General features: G+C 38.8%; 1 protein-coding gene across 4 annotated transcripts in view; it reads left to right on the top strand.

Annotated features, from left to right (window-relative positions):
* The window catches only part of chd3 (chromodomain helicase DNA binding protein 3), a 73,989-nt gene that overhangs the window by 6,831 nt on the left and 42,249 nt on the right, over positions 1 to 24,909 (top strand). For 3 of the 4 annotated variants that reach the window (XM_056242848.1, XM_056242847.1, XM_056242845.1), the window contains exons 6-26: positions 631 to 758; positions 839 to 968; positions 1,608 to 1,783; positions 2,849 to 3,106; positions 4,295 to 4,498; positions 4,591 to 4,808; positions 4,910 to 5,041; positions 5,836 to 5,926; positions 9,903 to 10,094; positions 10,228 to 10,428; positions 10,639 to 10,776; positions 12,777 to 12,898; positions 13,097 to 13,270; positions 13,473 to 13,614; positions 13,850 to 13,981; positions 14,907 to 15,024; positions 18,559 to 18,683; positions 18,860 to 19,091; positions 19,275 to 19,444; positions 20,513 to 20,690; positions 22,175 to 22,261. In XM_056242848.1, coding sequence (XP_056098823.1) covers positions 631 to 758; positions 839 to 968; positions 1,608 to 1,783; positions 2,849 to 3,106; positions 4,295 to 4,498; positions 4,591 to 4,808; positions 4,910 to 5,041; positions 5,836 to 5,926; positions 9,903 to 10,094; positions 10,228 to 10,428; positions 10,639 to 10,776; positions 12,777 to 12,898; positions 13,097 to 13,270; positions 13,473 to 13,614; positions 13,850 to 13,981; positions 14,907 to 15,024; positions 18,559 to 18,683; positions 18,860 to 19,091; positions 19,275 to 19,444; positions 20,513 to 20,690; positions 22,175 to 22,261 — 3,348 coding nt within the window. The remainder of the gene's footprint in view (positions 1 to 630; positions 759 to 838; positions 969 to 1,607; positions 1,784 to 2,848; positions 3,107 to 4,294; positions 4,499 to 4,590; positions 4,809 to 4,909; positions 5,042 to 5,835; positions 5,927 to 9,902; positions 10,095 to 10,227; positions 10,429 to 10,638; positions 10,777 to 12,776; positions 12,899 to 13,096; positions 13,271 to 13,472; positions 13,615 to 13,849; positions 13,982 to 14,906; positions 15,025 to 18,558; positions 18,684 to 18,859; positions 19,092 to 19,274; positions 19,445 to 20,512; positions 20,691 to 22,174; positions 22,262 to 24,909) is intronic. The other variant, XM_056242846.1, reaches the window with a different exon arrangement.

The following is a 24,909-nucleotide window of genomic DNA, read 5'->3' as shown; positions in this document are numbered from 1 at the left end:
ATTATAGCTCTAAAGGCTTCCATACCACTTGTAATCATACGAACAGTAACGATGGTGTCCGTTTCCGTATCAATTGCTGAAAACAGCGTCTTCCAGACATGAACAACACGAGCCAAACTCTTCCAGTCTCAGCTACAACTACAGTGTTTGAGGGTCAAAGTAGACGTTGTTCACGGCAGCCAATGAAGACCATAGACTTGCATTATGCAAATGTGTCACATTGTTATGTAGGTTTGTAACAGAGAGAGACTGGAGTTACTGACGACTCGTTACGGCAATTCAGAATCAATTCTTTCTTTTAGGAGACAATCACTTTATTTGTCGTGCACTTTGATCTTTAAAACTTTGCAGACCTTTTACATTCACAAACATCTATATTACACACTGCATGAAAGGTAATATTCAAAAAAGCATAATAGAGGCACTTTAAATCTCACTTATAAAACACTAATATTTAACATTTAATTTAATTGCATATTTTATAGCAAATTAATATTACTCTTTTATAATGCACCTTATTGAACTTGTAGAATTTTAAAAATATATATTTTTACTTTTTTAGTGTATTATTTTTTATCCAGACAAAATGCTATCTAATTTTAATATTGCCCATTTATTGGTTTTCGGCAGGCCCTGGCTACAAGAAACGCAGCAAGAGTCCTCGTGTCTCAGACAAGAAGAAGCCAAAACCCAAGAAAATGGCTCCTCTGCGCATTAAACTGGGAGCACTTGGTAACAAGAGGAAGAAGAGCAGTTCGGTGAGAGTTTGTGTGTAACGCATATCCCCGTGAATGTGTGTTGGGTGCAGTGGTCGTGTTTGATTGTATGTGTAATGCAGAGTGAGGAGGTGGATGAGGACGACTCTGAGCAGGAGAACTCCAGCGTTCATAGCTCTTCAGTCCGATCTGACAGCTCGGGACGGGTCAAGAAGAACAAAAGGGGTCGTCCGGCGAAGAAGAAGAAGAAGGGTGAGTCGAGTCCCCCCCCCCCCCCCCCCATCTTTGTATTGGATCTGTCTTTAAAAACAATGCATCTGTTTAACCCTCTGATTTAATAAATAAAGCAAAAAGAAAAAAATCCTAATGTTTTTTGTTGTTGTTGTTGCTTTTCATACAAATTATAATCATTCCTCATCCTTGTGCCCCAAAATTATTAAAAATATTTTACTTCAATTAGGGATGTGTGGTATGTTACAGATTTAGCTATATATTACAGTATGTAAATTTATCCACGTAGCACAGCACTACTTAAAGTTATCGACACGTTGGAGTGATAAAGAAATATGCGTGAATGAAAAAAATAAAGAGTGGGACGTGCATGAGAACAAGTGGCGTACTCATGCTGACTGACTCATGATATATAACTAGTATTGTGAAATCAAATGTATTATATCATGAAATAAGATTTTGGTCATATCGCACCCCCCTCCCCCCCAGTTTCAATAGAGGTTTCTTAGTTCATTACCATAGAATTGTGGGTAAGTAAACAATGATAATCCCCCATTGTGGTTTGGATGCACACCGATAATGGCTAAAAATTGCTTTTAAAATCTTACTGAAGTGGACATTATGCTTGCTTATTCTCGTATCGCTCTCTTTCTTTCTCAGTGCTGGGTGATGAGGATGGCGATGGCTATGAGACTGACCATCAGGACTACTGCGAGGTGTGTCAGCAGGGAGGAGAGATCATCCTGTGTGATACCTGTCCTCGAGCGTACCACCTGGTGTGCCTCGAGCCTGAGCTGGAGAAAGCGCCCGAGGGCAAGTGGAGCTGCCCTCACTGTGTGAGTCACATCAACCCAAACCTACAGAACCACAGATCCATTTTAAACCGAAGGACTCAGTGAAGCCAGACATCGTTTGATATATTTCCCACATTTTTAGAAGAGCTGATCATCAACAAACCTTCATCATATACAGTATGAGATCAAACAGGATGTTTTCAGTTTGTTATTCCTCTCTGTAGGATCTTCACATTGAGCTTTTCTAGATGTATTCCCTAGTGAAAAATAAATGTACTTAAATGTATTTGAAATACATTTATTTTATGCTAAGTATACTACAAATACATTTACATATTTACAGTATGTACTTAATATAAATCCCCTGCAATTGTACTTTTGGTATCCTAAATTTGTATACTAAAAGTCTGTTAAATTGGAACAACTAATTTTGTACTAAATGCATGCACTTTATCCAGAAGTCAAGTCATCTTCATTTATACAGTGCTTTTAACAATGTAGATTGTTCCAAAGCGGCTTTACAGTGATAATAGGAAATTACAGTAACAGAGATTGTTTTGGCTTTATGGCAGCTCTAGAATAAAGTTATTTTCCAGCTAAAGTTAGTTTTGATTGATTCACTTCCATTGCAACGACCATTAGTTATTAACTTAGGGGCCGCTTACACGACACCGTTTTAACAGAAAACTCTTAAGTTCTCTCTACGCAAACTTTAAAAGTAGTGCTGAGGTTCAACTGAAGAAATACTTAAGTATATTTGAGTATATATAGTATATTTGATTGTGCTAAAGTGGAACTATTGCAAGTATACTTTAAGAACACTTTAAATATCTTGCTGATATTATACAGAGATCATACTATTCTTACTTATATAGATATTAAAACACATTTTAGGCTTAATATTAAGAAATCTGTGCATTGTGCAATAAAGAAGTGCTCCAAGTAAAGTTTAATTATAATCTTTATATCAGTAAGTCTTAAGCGATATGTCAGTAAATATGTTAATGTATTTGTAACATACTTAGTATGAAATAAATGTATTTACATAAATATATTTTGGTGTAGGTTTTTTTCACTAGAGTTGTAATTAAAGTCTATATCTTTCAGGAGAAGGAAGGGATCCAGTGGGAAGCAAAGGAAGAAGACTTTGAGGACTTTGAAGAGGAGTGTGACGATGTCCGGGATGTGGAGGCAGGGCTGGGTGGAGAGGAAGAGGAGGATGATCACATGGAGTTCTGTCGCGTGTGTAAAGATGGAGGAGAGCTGCTGTGCTGTGACTCCTGCACGTCGTCCTATCACATCCACTGCCTGAACCCCCCACTGCCCGAGATCCCCAACGGAGAGTGGCTCTGTCCACGCTGCACTGTGAGTATTTGGTAATGCTCTGCCACTACACACGTGGTTCTTCAACGACTGGCAATTTTATCTCCAATGGCTTAATGTTGACTTCTTTTTGTTGTATTGAAAGTGTCTTGAAAACTTTTTACAATAACTTCATCATTGATATATGCTGATTTTCAAATGTCTTTTTTTTTGTTTGTTTTTTTGTTGCTTTTTACGCAGTTTTTTTCTCTGACCCAAACATTAAACCTTAAACTACGAACTAAAACTGTGGTAGTTGAAGCATAAACCATTTCATTGTTTAATGTGGAAAAATGACTTACTACGGGATGTCCCGTAGTTGTGAAGACACCACAACAAACAATTTTGTTGCGGTGACTCCTAATAAAGTTTTTTCCAAAAGTTATTATACTTGCTTACCATGGAGACAACAGTGTCAGTGAAGAGCATGCTTGAGATGAAATATGAGACATGTGATGTGTGAAGAAAAGAAAGAAATTCAAGGTAAATATCTCTCGTGAACAGAATATTTTTGTCATTTTCAAGCTGTAATTTTGTTAATATATGTGTGAAATATATTAGGTCAGTAAAAAAAGGTATTTACTTTTATTCAGCAAGTATTCAAAGTCTTACATTGTTACTATCTAAAAAAATGCTGTTCTTATAAACTCTCTTTTTATCAAAGAATCCTGATGAAAAATGCCTTAGTTTCCACAGAAATATTCAGCAAAAAAAATTAATGATAATAATAAAAATGTTTCTTGAGCATATTAGATAATAACTGATTTCTGAAGGATCATGTGACTCTGAAGGCTGAAGTAATGATACTGAAAATTCAGCTTTGACACAGGAATAAATTGCATCAGTATATAAATCTAGCATTTTATGTATTCTTAATATGTACAATAACATAATATATACAGTATATAAAGAGAAGTAAAGACTTAAACAGAGGTGTGTTAACTGAGATGGGTTTAGCTGAGTTGAATTGTGTTGAATTTAGATTAGATAAGTCAGTTGAGTTTTTAGATATTGATTATTGTGGTTGGTTTGTGTTGTGGATAAAGCCATTTATTAGGTTATTGAGTTTAACTTATACTTAGGGAAAGAAGACAAGCTTGTGATTTTAATTTATATTTAATACATCAGAAATTCAGTCTATCAGAAATGTGTAACACAATCGGCTGTTAACTTCTGTTGTCTGTTTTTCAGTGTCCACCAATCAAAGGGCGAGTGCAAAAAATTCTGCACTGGCGATGGGGTGATCCCCCACCCCCAGTTCCTGTCCCTCCACCCCCAGACGCACCCCCCGATGCCCCGCCCCCCCCGCCCATGAAGGGTCGCCCAGAGAGAGAGTTCTTTGTGAAGCTAACGGGACAGTCCTACTGGCACTGCACCTGGATCACAGAGCTACAGGTGCGAGAGTGAGACAGAAGTGTGTGTGAGACAGACAGACATAACTGTTATGCGATGTACAGATTTACTCTTATCCATCTGTCCTTCCTCAGCTCGAGATCTTCCACTCTGTGATGTTCCGCAACTACCAGAGGAAAACGGATATGGACGAGCCGCCCAGTCTGGACTACGGCTCTGGGGGAGAGGAGGATTCTGGGAAGAGTGAAAAGCGGAGGGCCAAAGACCCTCAATATGCCATTCTGGAGGAGAAGTACTATCGATATGGCATCAAGCCGGAATGGATGATTGTTCACAGGATAATCAATCATAGGTGTGTGATTTTTTTTTTGTTAAACTACTGTATTATACTGTATATGCTAATACTTTGTACTGTCAGAAGATTAAAGTGTGTGTGTATGTGTGTGTGCACAGCATGGATAAAAAGAGCATCTACCACTACCTGGTTAAATGGAGAGATCTGACCTATGACCAGTGCACCTGGGAGAGAGATGAGCTGGACATCCCTGAGTTTAGTGGGCACAAAACGGCGTACTGGAGACACAGGTGCAGTCATACATAGATGTTTCAGCAAACTGTCACAAGGGTTTGATTTTTCATAGGATAGTTTGTGTAGAAATTAAAAGTCTGTTATTTAAAAAGGGGTTATATGTAGAATTTAGAAACCGTAGAATTTAGAAACCGTTAAATGAACTGCAGCCAGCAACTTATTTCTCGTGCTCGCAATTGTGCACACGTAACGTACACGAGACAAGTATATTTGAGACTGTAGACTATATAGATCTGGCTATGTGAGAGTATAGTTTGAATGAATTCCTTTTCTTTGTATTACACATTGACATTACAGTACAGAATGGCTCTTTCTGCATTATCCTGAACATTGAATAATCATTCGCTTCATGTGTCATTGAACGGAAGAGAGGCTCTCGGGAGCGTAAACGTCACATCCTTTTGATTTTCCCGGCAAGGCCTTTACATAAAAATCAGTCTACAGGCTTTCATAGACAACCTAAGAAGTTGAGGAAGGTCCTTTTTTAAGTTTCGTTACAAGCTGTTAACACATTGGCTTATATATATATATATCCCCTTTAATCATCCTCATGTTGTTTTATTATATTTATTATATTTTTATTGTATTTTTTTCTTCAGTGGAACACAAAATGAGAATTGTAGTAGAATGTGGATGATCCTTATTCACTATAAAGATGGACTTGTTTGCCTTTAATGTCCTACATCTGCATTGTAACCTCTTTTAAATAATTTTTTTAGTATTTTTTTTCTAGCGATTATTATATTTTGAATGATGGAATAAGCAGTGTTCTATTTTTTTTCCCTCACAGGGAGGAAGTGATGAAGGAAGACCCAGAGAAGCCAAGGAGGATGAGGAGGAGAGAGGAGAATGATGAAGCTCCAAGCACGCCTGTTAATGATGTTAGTGTCAGCCTTTTATATCAGTGGTTCTAATATTTTTTATACAAAAAAGTAAAATTCCAAGTCAAGTCTAGTCAGAATGATGTTTCCCTATTTTTTTAGAGATGGACAACGCAACCAAATACAGAAATGCGCTGCAAATACTCTCAACTCAACCAAATACAGAAACACACCGCAAATACTCACAACACAACCAAATACAGAAACACACCGCAAATACTCACAACACAACCAAATACAGAAACACACCGCAAATACTCACAACACAACCAAATACAGAAACACACTGCAAATACTCTCAACTCAACCAAATACAGAAACACACCGCAAATACTCTCAACTCAACCAAATACAGAAACACACCGCAAATACTCTCAACTCAACCAAATACAGAAACACACCACAAATACTCACAACACAACCAAATACAGAAACACGCCGCAAATACTCTCAACACAACCAAAAACAGAAACACACCACAAATACTCACAACACAACCAAATACAGAAACACACCGCAAATACTCTCAACACAACCAAATACAGAAACACACCGCAAATACTCTCAACTCAACCAAATACAGAAACACACCACAAATACTCACAACACAACCAAATACAGAAACACACCGCAAATACTCTCAACTCAACCAAATACAGAAACACACCACAAATACTCACAACACAACCAAATACAGAAACACACCGCAAATACTCACAACACAACCAAATACAGAAACACACCACAAATACTCACAACACAACCAAATACAGAAACACACCGCAAATACTCTCAACTCAACCAAGTACAGAAACACACCACAAATACTCACAACACAACCAAATACAGAAACACACCACAAATACTCACAACACAACCAAATACAGAAACACACCACAAATACTCACAACACAACCAAATACAGAAACACACCGCCAATACTCACAACACAACCAAATACAGAAACACACCGCAAATACTCTCAACTCAACCAAGTACAGAAACACACCACAAATACTCACAACACAACCAAATACAGAAACACACCACAAATACTCTCAACTCAACCAAGTACAGAAACACACCGCAAATACTCTCAACTCAACCAAGTACAGAAACACACCGCAAATACTCTCAACTCAACCAAGTACAGAAACACACCACAAATACTCACAACACAACCAAATACAGAAACACACCGCAAATACTCACAACACAACCAAATACAGAAACACACCGCAAATACTCTCAACTCAACCAAGTACAGAAACACACCACAAATACTCACAACACAACCAAATACAGAAACACACCGCAAATACTCACAACACAACCAAATACAGAAACACACCGCAAATACTCTCAACTCAACCAAGTACAGAAACACACCACAAATACTCACAACACAACCAAATACAGAAACACACCGCAAATACTCACAACACAACCAAATACAGAAACACACCGCAAATACTCTCAACTCAACCAAGTACAGAAACACACCACAAATACTCACAACACAACCAAATACAGAAACACACCACAAATACTCACAACACAACCAAATACAGAAACACACCGCAAATACTCTCAACTCAACCAAGTACAGAAACACACCACAAATACTCACAACACAACCAAATACAGAAACACACCACAAATACTCACAACACAACCAAATACAGAAACACACGGCAAATACTCTCAACTCAACCAAATACAGAAACACACCACAAATACTCACAACACAACCAAATACAGAAACACACCGCAAATACTCACAACACAACCAAATACAGAAACACACCACAAATACTCACAACACAACCAAATACAGAAACACACCGCAAATACTCTCAACTCAACCAAGTAAAGAAACACACCACAAATACTCACAACACAACCAAATACAGAAACACACCACAAATACTCACAACACAACCAAATACAGAAACACACCGCAAATACTCTCAACTCAACCAAGTACAGAAACACACCACAAATACTCACAACACAACCAAATACAGAAACACACCACAAATACTCTCAACTCAACCAAGTACAGAAACACACCGCAAATACTCTCAACTCAACCAAGTACAGAAACACACCGCAAATACTCTCAACTCAACCAAGTACAGAAACACACCACAAATACTCACAACACAACCAAATACAGAAACACACCGCAAATACTCTCAACTCAACCAAGTACAGAAACACACCGCAAATACTCTCAACTCAACCAAGTACAGAAACACACCGCAAATACTCTCAACTCAACCAAGTACAGAAACACACCGCAAATACTCACAACACAACCAAATACAGAAACACACCACAAATACTCACAACACAACCAAATACAGAAACACGCCGCAAATACTCTCAACTCAACCAAATACAGAAACACGCCGCAAATACTCTCAACTCAACCAAGTACAGAAACACACCGCAAATACTCTCAACTCAACCAAGTACAGAAACACACCGCAAATACTCACAACACAACCAAATACAGAAACACACCACAAATACTCACAACACAACCAAATACAGAAACACGCCGCAAATACTCTCAACTCAACCAAATACAGAAACACGCCGCAAATACTCAACTCAACCAAATACAGAAACACACCGCAAATACTCACAACTCAACCAAATACAGAAACACGCCGCAAACACTCTCAACTCAACCAAATACAGAAACACACCGCAAATACTCACAACACAACCAAATACAGAAACACACCACAAATACTCACAACACAACCAAATACAGAAACACACCGCAAATACTCACAACTCAACCAAATACAGAAACACACCGCAAACACTCTCAACTCAACCAAATACAGAAACACACCGCAAATACTCACAACTCAACCAAATACAGAAACACGCCGCAAACACTCTCAACTCAACCAAATACAGAAACACACCGCAAATACTCACAACACAACCAAATACAGAAACACACCGCAAATACTCACAACACAACCAAATACAGAAACACGCCGCAAATACTCAACTCAACCAAATACAGAAACACACCGCAAACACTCTCAACTCAACCAAATACAGAAACACACCGCAAATACTCACAACTCAACCAAATACAGAAACACACCGCAAATACTCACAACTCAACCAAATACAGAAACACACCACAAATACTCACAACACAACCAAATACAGAAACACACCGCAAATACTCACAACTCAACCAAATACAGAAACACACCGCAAACACTCTCAACTCAACCAAATACAGAAACACACCGCAAATACTCACAACTCAACCAAATACAGAAACACACCGCAAATACTCTCAACTCAACCAAATACAGAAACACACCGCAAATACTCACAACACAACCAAATACAGAAACACACCGCAAATACTCACAACTCAACCAAATAACACACCGCAAATACTCACAACTCAACCAAATACAGAAACACACCGCAAATACTCTCAACTCAACCAAATACAGAAACACACCGCAAATACTCACAACTCAACTAAATATAGAAACAGGCTGCAAAGTACACACAAAGCACACACAATCAGGATGGTAAAATTAACAAAAAACTCGCCTTTCAGGTCAACGACAACACCACTGACGAATAGACATTGAACAATAAGTATGTCCCAGCCAGGTTCGTCACTTGTAGGGTCCCCATGAAATATTTCTGTTGTGTTCTGTGCTATTTGCAGCGCTTTTCTGTATTTGTGTTATCAAACTGATGAAGATGATTTCATAATTTGCTGGTGTTTTTTCTATTTGCATGTGTTTTCTTCAGTTGCAGCTCGTTGAGCTCTCTCGGCCACCATAATTTGCACCTCCTCTGCTCTGATGTTATTATTTTGTCAAATCTGCTTTCTAGCACAAAGTCCTTTTGGGGCATGTAGGACCACCCTTGTTTCTGTCTTTTCTCACCACTTCTCTGCCCATCTCGCTTCTTTCAGCCCACAATCAAGTATGAAGAGCAGCCAGACTTCGTGACAGAGACAGGAGGGACGCTGCACCTCTACCAGCTGGAGGGCCTGAACTGGCTGCGCTTCTCCTGGGCTCAGGGCACCGACACCATCCTGGCTGATGAAATGGGCTTGGGCAAGACCATCCAGACCATTGTCTTCCTCTACTCACTGTTTAAAGAGGTCTGTGCGGGTCAGGTTACAAAAGTGTATGTTAAATGACGAGTAAACTCTTGAATTTCACACTATTTTCTCCCTCCCATCCTGTTTCTCTCTGCTCGTTCTTCCTTATCACTGGGTTTATTTCTTTCACCAGGGTCACACTAAAGGGCCATTCCTGGTGAGCGCACCGCTCTCCACAATCATTAACTGGGAGAGGGAGTTTGAGATGTGGGCTCCCGACTTCTATGTTGTCACCTACACCGGAGACAAGGACAGCCGGGCCATCATCCGCGAGAACGAGTTCACTTTCGACGACACAGCGGTGAATCGAGGAAAGAAAGCCTTCAAATTACGGGTGAGGAGATGAGCGCTGGAAAGAACGCGTTTGTTGGGGATTGGAAAGGTGAAATGCAAAGATGGACAGTGTGAGGAGGAAAATGAAGAGAAGTTCAATGGTTAAAGGAGAGTAGCCATAGTATGGAGAGAAAGGATGTCATTTGGTTATGTAAGAAGAAACATACAAAAAATGACTTTTACTGTAACCATTCTTTTCACTTTCCCCCAGAGAGAAGCGCCCATTAAGTTCCATGTGTTGTTGACGTCCTATGAGCTTGTGACTATAGACCAGAACGTTCTCAAGTCCATTGACTGGGCCTGTCTTGTAGTGGATGAAGCCCACCGTCTCAAAAACAACCAGTCCAAGGTATACTCACTTCATGGGTTTTTCCCGTTTTCTGTCCAGGATTTATTTGGTTTGTGTGTGTGTGTTTGTGACAGAGAGAGAGTTTGGGAGATTTAATTTTCTAATTTAATACAGGAAAGGAAATTACTTTTTGGATTCTTTGCAACACAGCAGATTGAGGATGACGGAAATAAACCGGCGCCTTTATAAACGGTCATAATAAAGCCATTACGCATTTTCATTCAGCAAGTCATTATCTAAGTAAAAAAAAAAATCATAGAGGGAACAAAAATATGGATGTCAGATATGTTATTTTGGAGTGCTTTTTTTTTTTAGTTTTAAATGATTTTTTTACTAATCATTGTGTGCGCGCAAGTAACTTAATTAACAAATGAATGAAATTTATTCCTGTGTTGGCAAAGCTATATTTTCAGTGTCACATGATCTTTCAGCAATCATTTTAATTTGTTGCTCAAGTAAAATTTCTCAATGTTGTAAACAGCGCAGCTTATATTTTTGTGGAAATCGTGATATACTTTTTTTCAGGGTTATTTGATGAATAGAAATTCAACTGAACATTTATTTTAAAGAGGCTATATGTAGAATTCTGAAACCCTAGTTATTAGCGACACCGGTGGCCATTAAGTGAAATGCAGCCAGCAACTTATTCCTCGTGCACACGTAACGTACAAGAGATTAAATGTGATTCAAGGCCCCGATATACTCACGGCGAAGTTTTTTTTTGTTCTTTGCTTAGAAGTAAAAAGAAGTTGGAAATACCTTTGCTGTGATATACTGTTAACGAAAATCCAGACGCTGCTGAGAGCGACGTAAGATGAATATGTAAATATGTGCTTCTCACTTTTCTCTCAACAACAAAATAAACACAACAAAAATGACAGTTGTGAGAAAAGGCAGTTAATAAAGCATCTGATCATAGTGATGTGGATATGCTCTGCAATTCACCGGCATAATTTCGACAGGTGAGGTCAATAAAATTACATTGTTATGATAGTTTGATTATATAGATCTGGCTATGTGAGACTATGTTTGAATTAATCTCTTTTCTTTGCATGTCACATTGACATTACATTACAGTACAGAATGGCTCTTTCTGCATTATCCTGAACATTGTATAAGCATTCGCTTCATGCGTCATTGAACGGAAGAAAGGCACTCGCGTAAACGTCACATCCTTTTGATTTTCCCAGGAAAAACATCCCAAGTCCTTCACATAAAAATCAGTCTACAGGCTTTCATAGACAACCTAGGAAAGTGTGGAAGGTCTCAGTTTTTTAAGTTTTATTACAAGCTGTTTACACATTTGCAATAACAAAGCGATGAAATTTCTTACATATAGCCACTTTAAATTGGACGTTAAATAGGACGTTTTTGTAACAATGTGAAAATCTTGATCAATTTGATCAAGAGTCCTTACTAAATAACAGTATTAATTACTTTAAAAAACCCAAACCTTTGAACGGTAGTATATATACATTGAGGATTATCTACACATACAAAAAAACACATTACGAAAAACAATTCGTAAGTCTACTAATTCTACTCCTATTTGTACACTTTTGCACAGAGATGTAAAATGTTTTGTCATTGGCAGGTTGTGCTTATCTAGGTTTCATACTAAATTATTAGTGATGCACTTGTATGTTTCCAGTTGAGAGAAGTGTGTGTGTGTGTGTGTATATGTTTTTCTATCCCGGTGGGGACTTAAACCCGAATGCACACAGACTCATGGGGACTCGTGTCACTGTGGGGACCTAAATTGAGGTCCCCATGGGTAAAGACGCTTATAAATCATACAGAATTTTTTCTTTTTTAATGTAAAAATGCAGAATGTTTCCAGTGATGGGTAGGTTTAGGTATAGGGGATAAAATATACAGTTTGTACAGTATAAAAACCATTACGTCTATGAAGAGTCCTCACAAAGATGTAGTAAACCAGACGTGTGTGTGTGTGTGTGTGTGTGTGTTATTAACTGAAGTCTTTTGTTGTGGTGTGTTAGTTCTTCAGGAGACTGAATGACTACAAGATAGACCACAAGCTGCTGCTAACGGGAACGCCACTCCAGAATAACCTGGAAGAACTTTTCCACCTGCTCAACTTCCTGACGCCCAACCGCTTCAAGTACCACAAAACAAACAAAAGCACTCTTATCCACTCTAGACTATAAAAGTGGCCCAACAAAGTATTTGGACTGTAAAACATGCAATGATATACCTTTTTTTTGTTTATCTGAAGTGTCCAGATATTTTTTGGGGTCCACTGTATGTACACACTGTATCAACAACACAACTCTAAATCTAAATTATTTCTGTCCCTCAGCAATCTAGAGGGTTTTCTAGAGGAATTTGCGGACATCTCTAAAGAGGACCAGATCAAGAAACTGCACGACCTGCTCGGCCCACACATGCTCCGGAGACTCAAAGCTGACGTGTTTAAGAACATGCCAGCCAAAACTGAGCTGATCGTCCGAGTGGAGCTCAGCCCCATGCAGAAGTGAGACCCACAACATCAATATGCGTTTGCATGCCGAATTTATTCAAACATCTCAAGATAATTAGCTAAAGTAGTGAAATCAGTTCATATGTATGTTTCTTAGTATGCATGCCAGCCTTAAACATTCAAAACAAAAAGAGAAATAGCTGATACATAGAGTTATGTAGATTTTTTTCATATGTTTTTGTCTGTGTGTGAACAGAAAGTACTACAAGTTCATTCTGACGCGTAACTTTGAGGCGCTGAATTCAAAGGGAGGAGGGAACCAGGTGTCTCTGCTCAACATTATGATGGACCTAAAAAAGTGCTGCAACCACCCCTACCTCTTCCCCGTCGCTTCTGCCGTAAGAACACACACTGTATTTCTGACAACTACATGAAAACTTTTGAATTTGGATCATTTGGATGGGTTTTTGGCTCTTTTGGACCCATCCTAACTTGTGTAGTGTGAAATACTGCCACCTGCTGTCAGAAAAAAATGGTTAAAATGCTGTTAAAATGTTGTGTTTACTGTTTGTCAGGGTTTTTTGTTGAGCATATATGTATCATAGGCTGTTTTGTTGTGTTCGTGTGTTGCAGGAAGCTCCCAAAACACCAAGTGGAGCGTATGAAGGTGTCGGTCTCACAAAGGCCTCTGGGAAACTCACGCTGCTGCAGAAAATGCTCAGAAAACTGAAAGAACAAGGCCACCGAGTGCTGGTGTTCTCTCAGGTAAAAACGCACATGTTATAAATACACAGCATTCACACTGCCTGTTATTTATTCCTGCTACAGACTGTGTGATTTGGGCAATCCTATAAGATCATTACAGATCACACTGTACGACATGGATCTAATAAACTTGGGTACGACATGTATGAAGACTATATGAGGATGACACCTATTGAATCGTAGGCTACGACGCAAGTTAGTATAGAAGAATAAAACGTCATCATCGGCATGTGCTAGTGGGAAACAAACAGAGCAAGATGAATGGCATTTTGGCAATTGTGGGTTTTATGTGCGCTGAAAAAAAGAGGAGAATATGGACACGGTCATGTTTAGGGAAAAGAGGCCAATTTGACATGCAAATTTTGCAAATGGAGCTTGAGGTAAATAGTTTTGAGTTTTAGCGTCATGTCGTGTTGATAAATACGCCATTTCATGTTGCATTTTTATTGGCTAGTCAGTAGACGTTGAGATGATCATTTTAAAGTTCTGACACTGTCAGAAAATTATTGCAGGCTATCTTTGGTCGCAAGACCTTGACAACAGCCGTCTTTGAACCTCTCTCACTCTGCGGCATAGGATCACCGTTTAGGGGCCGCGACTGCAGAAATCCCCACGATCGGTCAACTTCCGTCTGACAGCCCAAAATTGTACAATGTGTACCAGGCATTACACATGCCACATAAGAAGCTGCTGTATTTGCATGGACTATCAAATTGTGGTATGTTTAGTGCCCCCATGTGGTACACAGCGGAAACTCTAGAAATGTAAAATACTAAAAATATTATATTGTTTTTTAAATTGTATTTACCATGTTTTATTTCTATTCAAATTGTATACAGCTTTGTGTTTCACGGTAGCCACTTGGATGGTATTTGCTCTGAAAATTTTGATTGGATCATACTTACACACTCTGTTTCCTCCTTAGATGACCAAGATGCTGGATTTGCTGGAGGATTTCTTGGATTATGAGGGTTATAAATATGAGCGAATTGATGGAGGCGTTACTGGAGCTCTCCGGCAGGAAGCCATCGACAGATTCAACGGTAACAGCTATTCACCATATACATACATGTTGAGAATATTTTGGATACAGCTAGAGAATTAGCTACAGCAGGAATCCTGTGGTGCTTTCAGGTGATGAAACAAAATAATTACAATAACATAAAATAAGAATATATATGGGGCGTTGCTAGACATAAAGCTCTACTGGGGCACAGGTCCCCCATTGTTTGTCAGAGATAGCAACAGTAACTAAGGAGGGCGGGGCTTACCGATATACCGATAGACGGTCAATTAAATATAAATTTCATATCCGAAAGAATAAGTCATTGTTATCACACACAATCAAAGACAGAAGTACAGAACACAACAATGTGTTTATTTTCTGTGCTATAGTGCTGCAGGCAAGGGCGAATTTCAGGGAAAAATTTGGATTTTTCGGATCTGCATTTTAAGGTGTTTGAAGGCCAACAAATTGGATAACAATAGCTTTAAAAGCATGTTAGTGGGCAGCAGTAGCATAAATGATTTGTCAAGCAGATAACAGATTTTTAAACATGAGAATGAGGATAAATGTTGCAATGAATGATCCATACTACAAAATGTTAATGTGTTTTGTCAACATTCAAAACTATTTTAACTCATCCAAAAATTGTTAGTAGTAACTCTACAAACAAACATGATTAGCACACATATATATAGGCTATATACTGTATATAAAAATTTGCACTATAAACAGAAATTCAAGGGGGTCAAATTTTTTATTTCTTTCTTTCTCAAAACTGAGTTGATTTCTATGTGATCAATTTATGTATAACACGCGGGTCAGCTTCTGTTTTCGGTTAAACTGCGTTGCTTTTACAAGCGTTGATTGTTTTATTACTGCGTTGCAAATAGATAATTTATATTACCCTATAATACAATTTCTTTTAAATACACTGACAAATAAGATAAATAGTTAAACTCAAACTTCAGATTTACTGGGGCACAGCAGATTTATACTGGGGCACGTGCCCCAGTAAAAGGGGTCTAGCAACGCCCCTGTATGAAGTTAATATGATTTTGTCTGAAACAGGGTTTCTGCGGGTCTTAAAATTTAAGGCCTTAAAAAGGTCTTAAATCAGTGCAGTACATGTTTAAATTCATAAAGTCATGGCATGTTGTTACATGCATTGCAATATATATATATATACCGTTTTACAATACAAATACAAATATCTAATCCCTTTAATTTATTCCTTACATTTTTTTTACTTGGTTTTAAAAGGGTCTTTAAAATGTCTTACCTTCATAAACCCGCAGAAACCCTGTATGAATGTAGTCAAGCTGTGCCCTACTTTTAATACGTTTAGTATATGCACTAAAGATGAGCAAGGTACATGCGATTTGTATGGACTACAGGAACATTAATATTAATCGATCTGTCAATCACAGACCGTTCTTAAACTTGTGCTCAAGAGATGTTAATTTGCTCAATGCTGAAAAAATGTGTCACTAGGCACGTGGATGGTTTTGAACAAAGGTGGTCTGAAATGTTTGAGAAACACTGAGCCAGAGGTTTGGTTTGGTTTTAATAGCTATTAAAATGTCAGTGCGAAGTCATCTTTACTCCCCCCCTCTCTCTCTCCTCTCTTCCCAGTCCAAGTGTTGATGATAAATGTGTGTTTGGTGAATTTAGAGAGACTATTTTTCTCTGTTTGTAAGACTCAATCCATTCTTTGAGCTATTGAGTCAGTTGTTTTTCAGATGTGGAGAAAAGTTTATGCAAATGCCGAATGTCTTATCTTAAAATGGCAGTTGATTTATTTTATTGTTGGGTAAGCAAAACAATAGGACAAAATTACTTGAGAACAGACATAGTCCTCTGTTTAAAGCGTTTGTAAAGTCTGGATTCGTTGTTGAATTTGAATCTGTTCCAGAGTATCGAAAGATATATAAACATTTGAACAACAGTGGTGCCATAATTATATTTTGTATTGTGTTGATGGGAGAATTTATTTTGGTATTTTGTGGTGTTGAGGTTGATTGAATGTGTTTTATTGAGGTTTGTGATATTTGTTTGGATAACTTTTTGGGTGGCCAAAAAATTTATGACAAATCTTATCACGCTATGAATATTTCTACATCACGTTTTTGGATTTTTTTAAAAATCCAAACACATTTAACTTGTTTGGGACACATCCTGTCGCATAGTTACGTGCATCCTGTCACCGTTTAAACTGCCCTGTCAATCATCTTGTCACAGTTAAAATCCTCCTCATTAAATCAAATTTTAACTTCCTACCGTTTCAGAGAGAAATGTAGTAGCACGTTGATCTTCCAGTCGTGGGTCTTTCCTGCTGATAAATCCCTTCATGTGTTTTCAATTTGCAAAAATGATGCATTAAAAAGTACATGACCAAACGTATCTTTACAAAAGTTCACAATGCTGTTGCATATGAAATATAATGTGGATAACATTGAATAAATATATTTTCTTCAGGTTAGATACTGATAATTAAGCACTCAAACCTCTCTACTTAACCGTTGGAGTCGCACATACCATAGTAAGTAGTTTTTTAACACTTTTTATTCGTGTTTGTAGTTCTAATCAAATCATCGTCCAACACGCAATATTAGTCGTTAGAGTCTGCATGGTTCTGCACTTCTGATTCTAACCGGAAAAAATACACCATCCGGCTATCTTTGGAATACTTATATATGTTGAAATACATAATATTTCCACATATTATGATTTGGGACACACTAACTCTAATTTCGAATACTATTTAGGGACAGGTAGTATGCGAATTGGGACACATCAATACAAACTGTGAAGAGCAGGGAGGCGAGAGGACTAGAATTGGGAACCCCTGAGGTACACTATAAGTTTTGGCCCTCTAGAAGTTAAAAAACAAAACTGCATGCATTTTGCGGAAAAACATTGTTTTGTAACAACCATAATGAAATGCTCCTTCACAATTGGTAATGCATTACAATTAACTCTGTTAGAGAGCTATATGGATATTTATCTGTTCAATGAAATACATTACTCGCCTGTTGAGTGATAAAAACACCATCATCTCTGCGTCGCTTTTACAACATTTCAAATCCCTCAGTTCTCTCCATCTCCGAAAAACCAAGCCAATGTTGATTCTTGTTTTATTTCAAGCTCTGTCTCGTTCTCTTTTTGCCAGCAGACTCTCCTCTGTTCAGCGTTTGTTTAAAACGGGTGATTCCCAGAGGTTTGAGATTTAGCAGCTTCATGTCAACCTTTCTCACTCGTAGTGAAACTAACCTCCGTCACTCCCACACCAGACACACATCAAAGTAGCCGGAGAAACTTCTCTCTATTTACGGATATGCCGAGACACGCACGGGCGAGGGACGCATGTACACAATTCCCCCTGAAAACCATCTCGACAGGTCTAAAATATAAACACTTATCATAGGCTTACCATAGTGAATCAGGGTAAGACAAAAAAAAAAAAAACCTTTTGGAAGAAGTATTGATGATTTATTGACTAAATTTTGTTAATTTTGTGTACATAGTGTAACTTTAAATATCTGCATCAAATCTCTCTCTGTCTGTCTTACAGCTCCTGGAGCGTGTCAGTTTTGTTTTCTTCTCTCTACACGTGCGGGTGGCCTGGGCATCAACTTGGCCACTGCGGACACAGTCGTAATCTTTGACTCTGACTGGAATCCCCACAATGACATTCAGGTAAATCCGATATTCACTTTACTCGTGTCTCACTTGACGGTTTTGTTCTGCTATTTTCTTTGTTCCATCTAGTAGACAGGAAAACTCATGATAGCATCTGTGAGGTTTCAAAGCTAAACATATTTTATTAAGCTTAATGTAGCAGTTTTCTACAGAATATTACCTCTTTTTCTCAGGCCTTCAGTCGAGCTCACCGCATTGGTCAGGCCAATAAAGTGATGATTTACCGGTTTGTGACCCGGGCTTCGGTCGAGGAACGGATCACTCAGGTGGCCAAAAGGAAGATGATGCTCACACACTTGGTGGTGCGGCCCGGTCTGGGCTCAAAAGCCGGATCTATGTCTAAGCAAGAGCTGGACGACATCCTCAAGTTTGGCACTGAGGAGCTTTTCAAGGATGAGATTGAGGGTGGGATTGATAAGATAAATCAGTTGATGTGTAGAATTGAATGAACCTACGAATCAACAAATTAATTTTATGAAAAAACTCAAAACTGCTCTGTAACTCATGATTGTGCCCAACATCTCCGCTCTGAATGACCAAAAAACACCTTGTTATACTGAAGGTTAACCTGTGTGTTTCTTTTTTCAGCAGGGGACAATAAGGATGATGATGGCAGTGTAATTCACTACGACAACGCCGCCATCGAGCGTCTGCTAGACCGCAGCCAGGACGCCACAGATGACTCTGACATGCAGAACATGAACGAGTATCTGAGCTCCTTCAAGGTGGCCCAGTACAATGTCAGAGAAGACGACAAGGTGGGAGAGCAGTATCAAAGACTGTTAAAGTGCCCCTGTTATGCTTTTTTAAATATTACCTTTCATGCAGTGTGAAATATCGCTGTTTGTGACTGTAAAAGATCTGCAAAGTTTTAAAGATCAAAGTGCACGACAAATAAAGTTATTGTCTCCTAAAAGAAAGAATCGATTCTGAACTGCTGAAACGAGTCGTCGGTAATTCCAGTCTTTCAAACCTACGTAACAATGTGACATATTAGCATGATGCTAGTCTATGGTGTTCATTGGCTGCCCACGAACAACGTCTACTTTAACCCTCAAACACTGTAGTTGTAGCTGAGACTGGAAGAGTTTGATGCACCTCAAAAGAACGAGGACTCTTGCTGGAATTGATACTTAAAAAACCAACGGTGTCATTCGTATCACTGTGTATCAAGCGCTGAGGAAGGTCCGGAGCTGAAATTCAGATTGACGTTTTGTTTCCAAAACACGCTGTAAGTGGTCGACCAACCACAACAGACCGGACCGTCTGACCAATCAGAGCAGAGCAGGCATGTGAACATGTGAAAAGCAGGAGTCTTGGGGCCAGATTTACTAAACGGGGCGAATTAGCGCGAGAGCGTAGTTCTAAAAAATGTGTAAATTAAAAAACACAGACGCAGCAGATAATTTCCATAATGACCAACGCAATCTACCAAGAGCAGCACAAATTAGCGTCTGGTTTAAGACATGCTTTTTTTTGCCCATTAAATAATGGCGCAAATACCAGTAAATTGACTAGCGCAAACTTTAAATGATTGATTTAAATACTCTCCTCCCATACATTGAGAAACTCCTACAAATGCATATGCAATAAGGTCAGCCACAAAAATAACCCTGTCCACGCCTTTTAAGCGCTAATTTTTCACTGCGTGTCTTTAGTAAATCCTGACAATAGTTTGGTTTGCCCTGGTGTAAGCTGTTAGTAAATCTGGCCTCTCTGTTTGCTCTCCATTAAATCTTATTGGTCTCCATGAGAAACAAATACAAAAATTAAAATAAACAACTAACGAAAATATTAAGGAGATCTCGCTCGAATTGTGTCTCCAGATAGAAGAGATCGAGAGAGAGATCATTAAGCAGGAAGAGAACGTGGATCCTGATTACTGGGAGAAACTCTTGAGGCATCACTACGAACAGCAGCAGGAAGATCTGGCCCGCAATCTTGGCAAAGGAAAAAGAGTCCGCAAACAGGTCAACTACAATGATGCAGCTCAGGAGGACCAAGGTACAATCCATCACTTCCTAGTTCCTAAAGATTGAATTTCAATAATGTCTTAGTGTTTGGTATGTCGCATTTTACTTCAGCCGCCATGTTTCCATCAACCTATTTTTACGCACATTTTGGGATATCGCATCAAAGATGCACATAAATTCAAAAGATGCGAATAAAAAAACGTATTATTGAGGTGGATATACTTTTTATCTGATAAGAATACATTTGTTTAATCTATGATGGAAACACATTTAATACATAAATAAAATCCTTTGATGCACAACAAAAAACTTACGTGACTTTGCCTGGTCCAGTGGACTAACCAGTGGACCAATTTCATCGCACAGCATCTCAAATATTGGTTTGATCATTCTGAAACGCCTCAGGCAAAGTCTGTCATCAGAATGATTTGTTTTATTTCCCTCCCAGAAGCGTCTCACATGATTGCGTTCACAAACACCAACATCCGAACACAAGAAGATAATATGCTAACTTGATTTAAGAAATATTTTTATGTCCGACATGGTTTAAAGTGGATTTTAAATCCCAGATTTTCAGTGTGGTCTCAGACTTTTGGACCCCACTGTATTCTAATTAGCCCATTCCTCTTGCCTTTTATTACGATAAACCATGTTTATGCTTGTCATATAAATGCAGCATATTACCTCTTTTAAATCTCCGAAATTACATCTTGTAGCAGTTTCATTCTCGGCATGTGGTTTACTACTTTACTTTTGATTGAGTGGGAAAGAAAAAGCATATCCCACACACTGCTGCTTTGGTCAGGTTAGAACAGCCACATGCAGCTGACTCAAAAACAGCTACATCCACAACACCCAGGGGATGCCGAAGTGTGGCAGCTTTTCATTTATGTGTCAAAAAGAGACAAACAAAATGGTCTGGAAGAAGACAAATAACAGAAGGTTTTCTCCAGAAAGCAGCAATATAGCATTTATGGTTTCGCAGTGGCGCTTACGGCTGCATAATTACAGTGATAACTAAGATAAACTGTAAGTACACATACTTTTCTTTGTGTATCCAAGCATCCTGACTTGCAAGGTTGTAATGTTGTGGCATACCCTCTGCAGAATATATTACAAATGCAATCCACTGGCCTTTTTTAAAATTCGAGAGTTGACTGTGCTTCACTAATTGACTTTTGTGGGTTTTCATTTTTTGTTTAAGCAGCCCTTTGTTTTCCTATAGGGCTAAATCATTCTCATTGACAGTGGGATTTGAATAGAATGTGTGCGGATGGTTAGATAAGTGGAGATACAGAACATTTAGTCACAAAAGAGCCAAATCTGAAATAATCACATCTGTCTTTTTTTCCCACTGTCGGAGAGAGTTGCCAAACTGATATATTAGATTTTGGTTGGGCTTTATTTGAGGATTCCGGCGCATGGAAATTGTTTGAGCACTGCTGAACACACTCTGTACTATGATTTGAATTTAGTGTTCATTACTGACGTGCTCTTTTCTATATGCTGTTGCAGAGTGGCATGCTGACATTTCAGATAACCAGTCCGAATACTCTGTGGGCTCAGAGGAGGAGGATGAGGACTTTGATGAGAGACCTGAGGGTGAGAACCGCACTGACACTCTTACTGCCCATTCCCACATTGTTGATGGACTCGATCTACTCCATCTATGTTTTGATCATCGTCCTGAATCCGATCTACATGTAAACGTGATTTTCTCACAGGGAACAATGGAAACAGAAAAACACTTCACAATAACAATACAAAAGCCAAGAAACTTAAAGGATTAGTTCACTTTTAAAAAAACTTTTGCTGATAATTTACTCACCCCCATGTCATCCAAGATGTCCATGTCTTTCTTTCTTCAGTCGAAAAGAAATTAAGGTTTTTGATGAAAACATTCCAGGATTTTTCTCCATATAATGCACTTTGATGGGCACCAAACGGTTCAAGGTCCAAAAGACAGTTTCAGTGCAAACTGCAAACTGTTCAAAGGGCTTTAAACGATTCCAGACGATGAATAAGGGTCTTATCAAGCAAAACGATCGCTCATTTAAAAAAAAAAAAAAAAAAGTTTAAGTTTTATAAGCTCACATGCTCGCCTTGCTCTGTTCTGTGAAACTCTCCTGTTCGAACTCGTTCATCAAAATGAACAAATCTTTTTCCGAGTCAATTCGTTCATTTCGGTCGTTAAATGAATCAAATGACTCGTAAAAAGATTTGTTCATTTTGATGAACGAGTTCGAACAGGAGAGTTACACAGAACAGAGCAAGGCGAGCATGTGAGCTTATAAAACTTAAACTTTGTTATTTATTTTTTAAATGACCGATCGTTTCGCTTGATAAGACCCTTATTCATCGTCTGGAATCGTTTAAAGCCCTTTGAACAGTTTGCAGTTTGCACTGAAACTGTCTTTTGGACCTTGAACCGTTTGGTGCCCAGCAAAGTGCATTATATGGAGAAAAATCCTGGAATGTTTTCATCAAAAACCTTAATTTCTTTTCGACTGAAGAAAGAAAGACATGGACATCTTGGATGACATGGGGGTGAGTAAATTATCAGCAAAAGTTTTTTTAAAAGTGAACTACTCCTTTAAAACTAGTGAACATGTAACAGGTTGAACGACAGATGTTTTGAAATGTATGTGATGAAAGTCGAGTCGAGGTTGACTAGTCGCTGATTACGTAATTAATGAACAAATAAGCCTGAAGCTCGAGCCGAGACTGAATGCTATGGCAATATGACACAGTATCAGGTCACTTAAACTGAACCTTTTTGAAAACTCCTGCCAGGGTGAAGATTTTCTGAAACTCCGGTTACAGTGTAGCCGGTGAAACCGGAGATTTTGACTTGTGACGTCGGAGTGCAAGCTGTTATCTCCTTTGTTTGACGTCAGATTGTGCGCCGCTATCTCCTTAGTTTACATGAGGCCAGTCTGTGCAATGGTGGACGTAGTCAAAATATTGCTGCTAATTATAACTGTGCTAACAGGGCTTATAACATGTATACACTTTTTTTTTTTAAACAAAGGAGGAAAAACTCAAATACCCGGGTACGTGTGGACTAGGTCGAAGAAATGTATGCTAGAACTTTTCAGTTTCTAAGTCACAGAAATGTTGACAATACATTTCTGCGAATGATTCTGTGTGTGCGTGATCTGCACGTGATGTGCGAAGCTACTGTCTGTATGTGTGTGTGTGTTACAATGCAGCACTCGTTAGTTTAGAACGGCGATTAACTTACGTGTACAATAAGCTGTTTAAAACGTGCATTCACCCGATCAGTTTTCAGCGTCTAGATGGTATAATCAAACATTTCTTGTGAAGCGCTTTTGGAGTATGCAGTTATTTGTCCTTTTAACTGTTGGAAATGGAGTGTAAAAGTGAATTTCAGAGATTTCTTATCCTGTTGTGCCCTCTATAGGCCATGATCAGCGACTAGTCGACGTCAAGCTTAAAGCGTCATGGCAGAGCATTAAAGTCAACTAGTCTGTGCAACCCCTAGTAACAGGTCCACTATAAAAGGGGGCCAAAAAATCCAATAGACTTGATATTCTAGTCTCTTGCGTGTGCTTTTTTTTTACTAGGGCCAGTAAGTAACCACCTAGCAACCATTTAACACTCTAGCAAGCACCCAGAACACCCTATGACGTACAAACAACCACTCAGAACACCTTAGGGTGCTTTCACACTTGCACTTTTGCTGCGCACCCGGGTTCGATTGACCTCAGAGTTCGATTTGTTTGGATGATGTGAACGCTGTTTTCCGAACTCGGGTGCGCATCCACAAACCGTACACAAGTTGCATAAAAAGGATGGTCTGGAGTACGGTTTTGTCGCTGCCTCAGAAGTCGCAGTAGTCCAGCGCGGCGGCGGCTACACATTGTCATGTTTTAAACAAGACAACATCAGTATTGCAAACCCCTCCATGTGTGCAGTTGTTGTTTTTGGTGTATGTCTACGAATGCAACTCCATTGCCATAGAATCCAATTCCTGGAGCGGCATGGACACACAAATCGGATCTGAACAGTTGCAATACACAATTTGGACAGTCAAGAATTTTAGATCAGATTCCAATCGGCATTTTTTTGCCCAGCCATATTTATTTGAACCCGAATACACGGACGCACCAGACACACGTCAGCAGCGTCTTACGTCAGCGGCAGTGGTGGAGGAAGTACTGAATCTCAGTACTTAAGTAAAAGTACATATAACCAGAGACATATTTACTTTAGTGAAAGTAGAAGTA

Source organism: Rhinichthys klamathensis, unplaced genomic scaffold (genome assembly GCF_029890125.1).
Source record: "Rhinichthys klamathensis goyatoka isolate OS25496 unplaced genomic scaffold, OSU_Roscu_1.1 h1tg000760l_1, whole genome shotgun sequence".
In the NCBI taxonomy this organism is placed as follows: Eukaryota; Metazoa; Chordata; class Actinopteri; order Cypriniformes; family Leuciscidae; genus Rhinichthys; species Rhinichthys klamathensis.
This window is presented reverse-complemented; position numbering and strand designations above follow the sequence as displayed.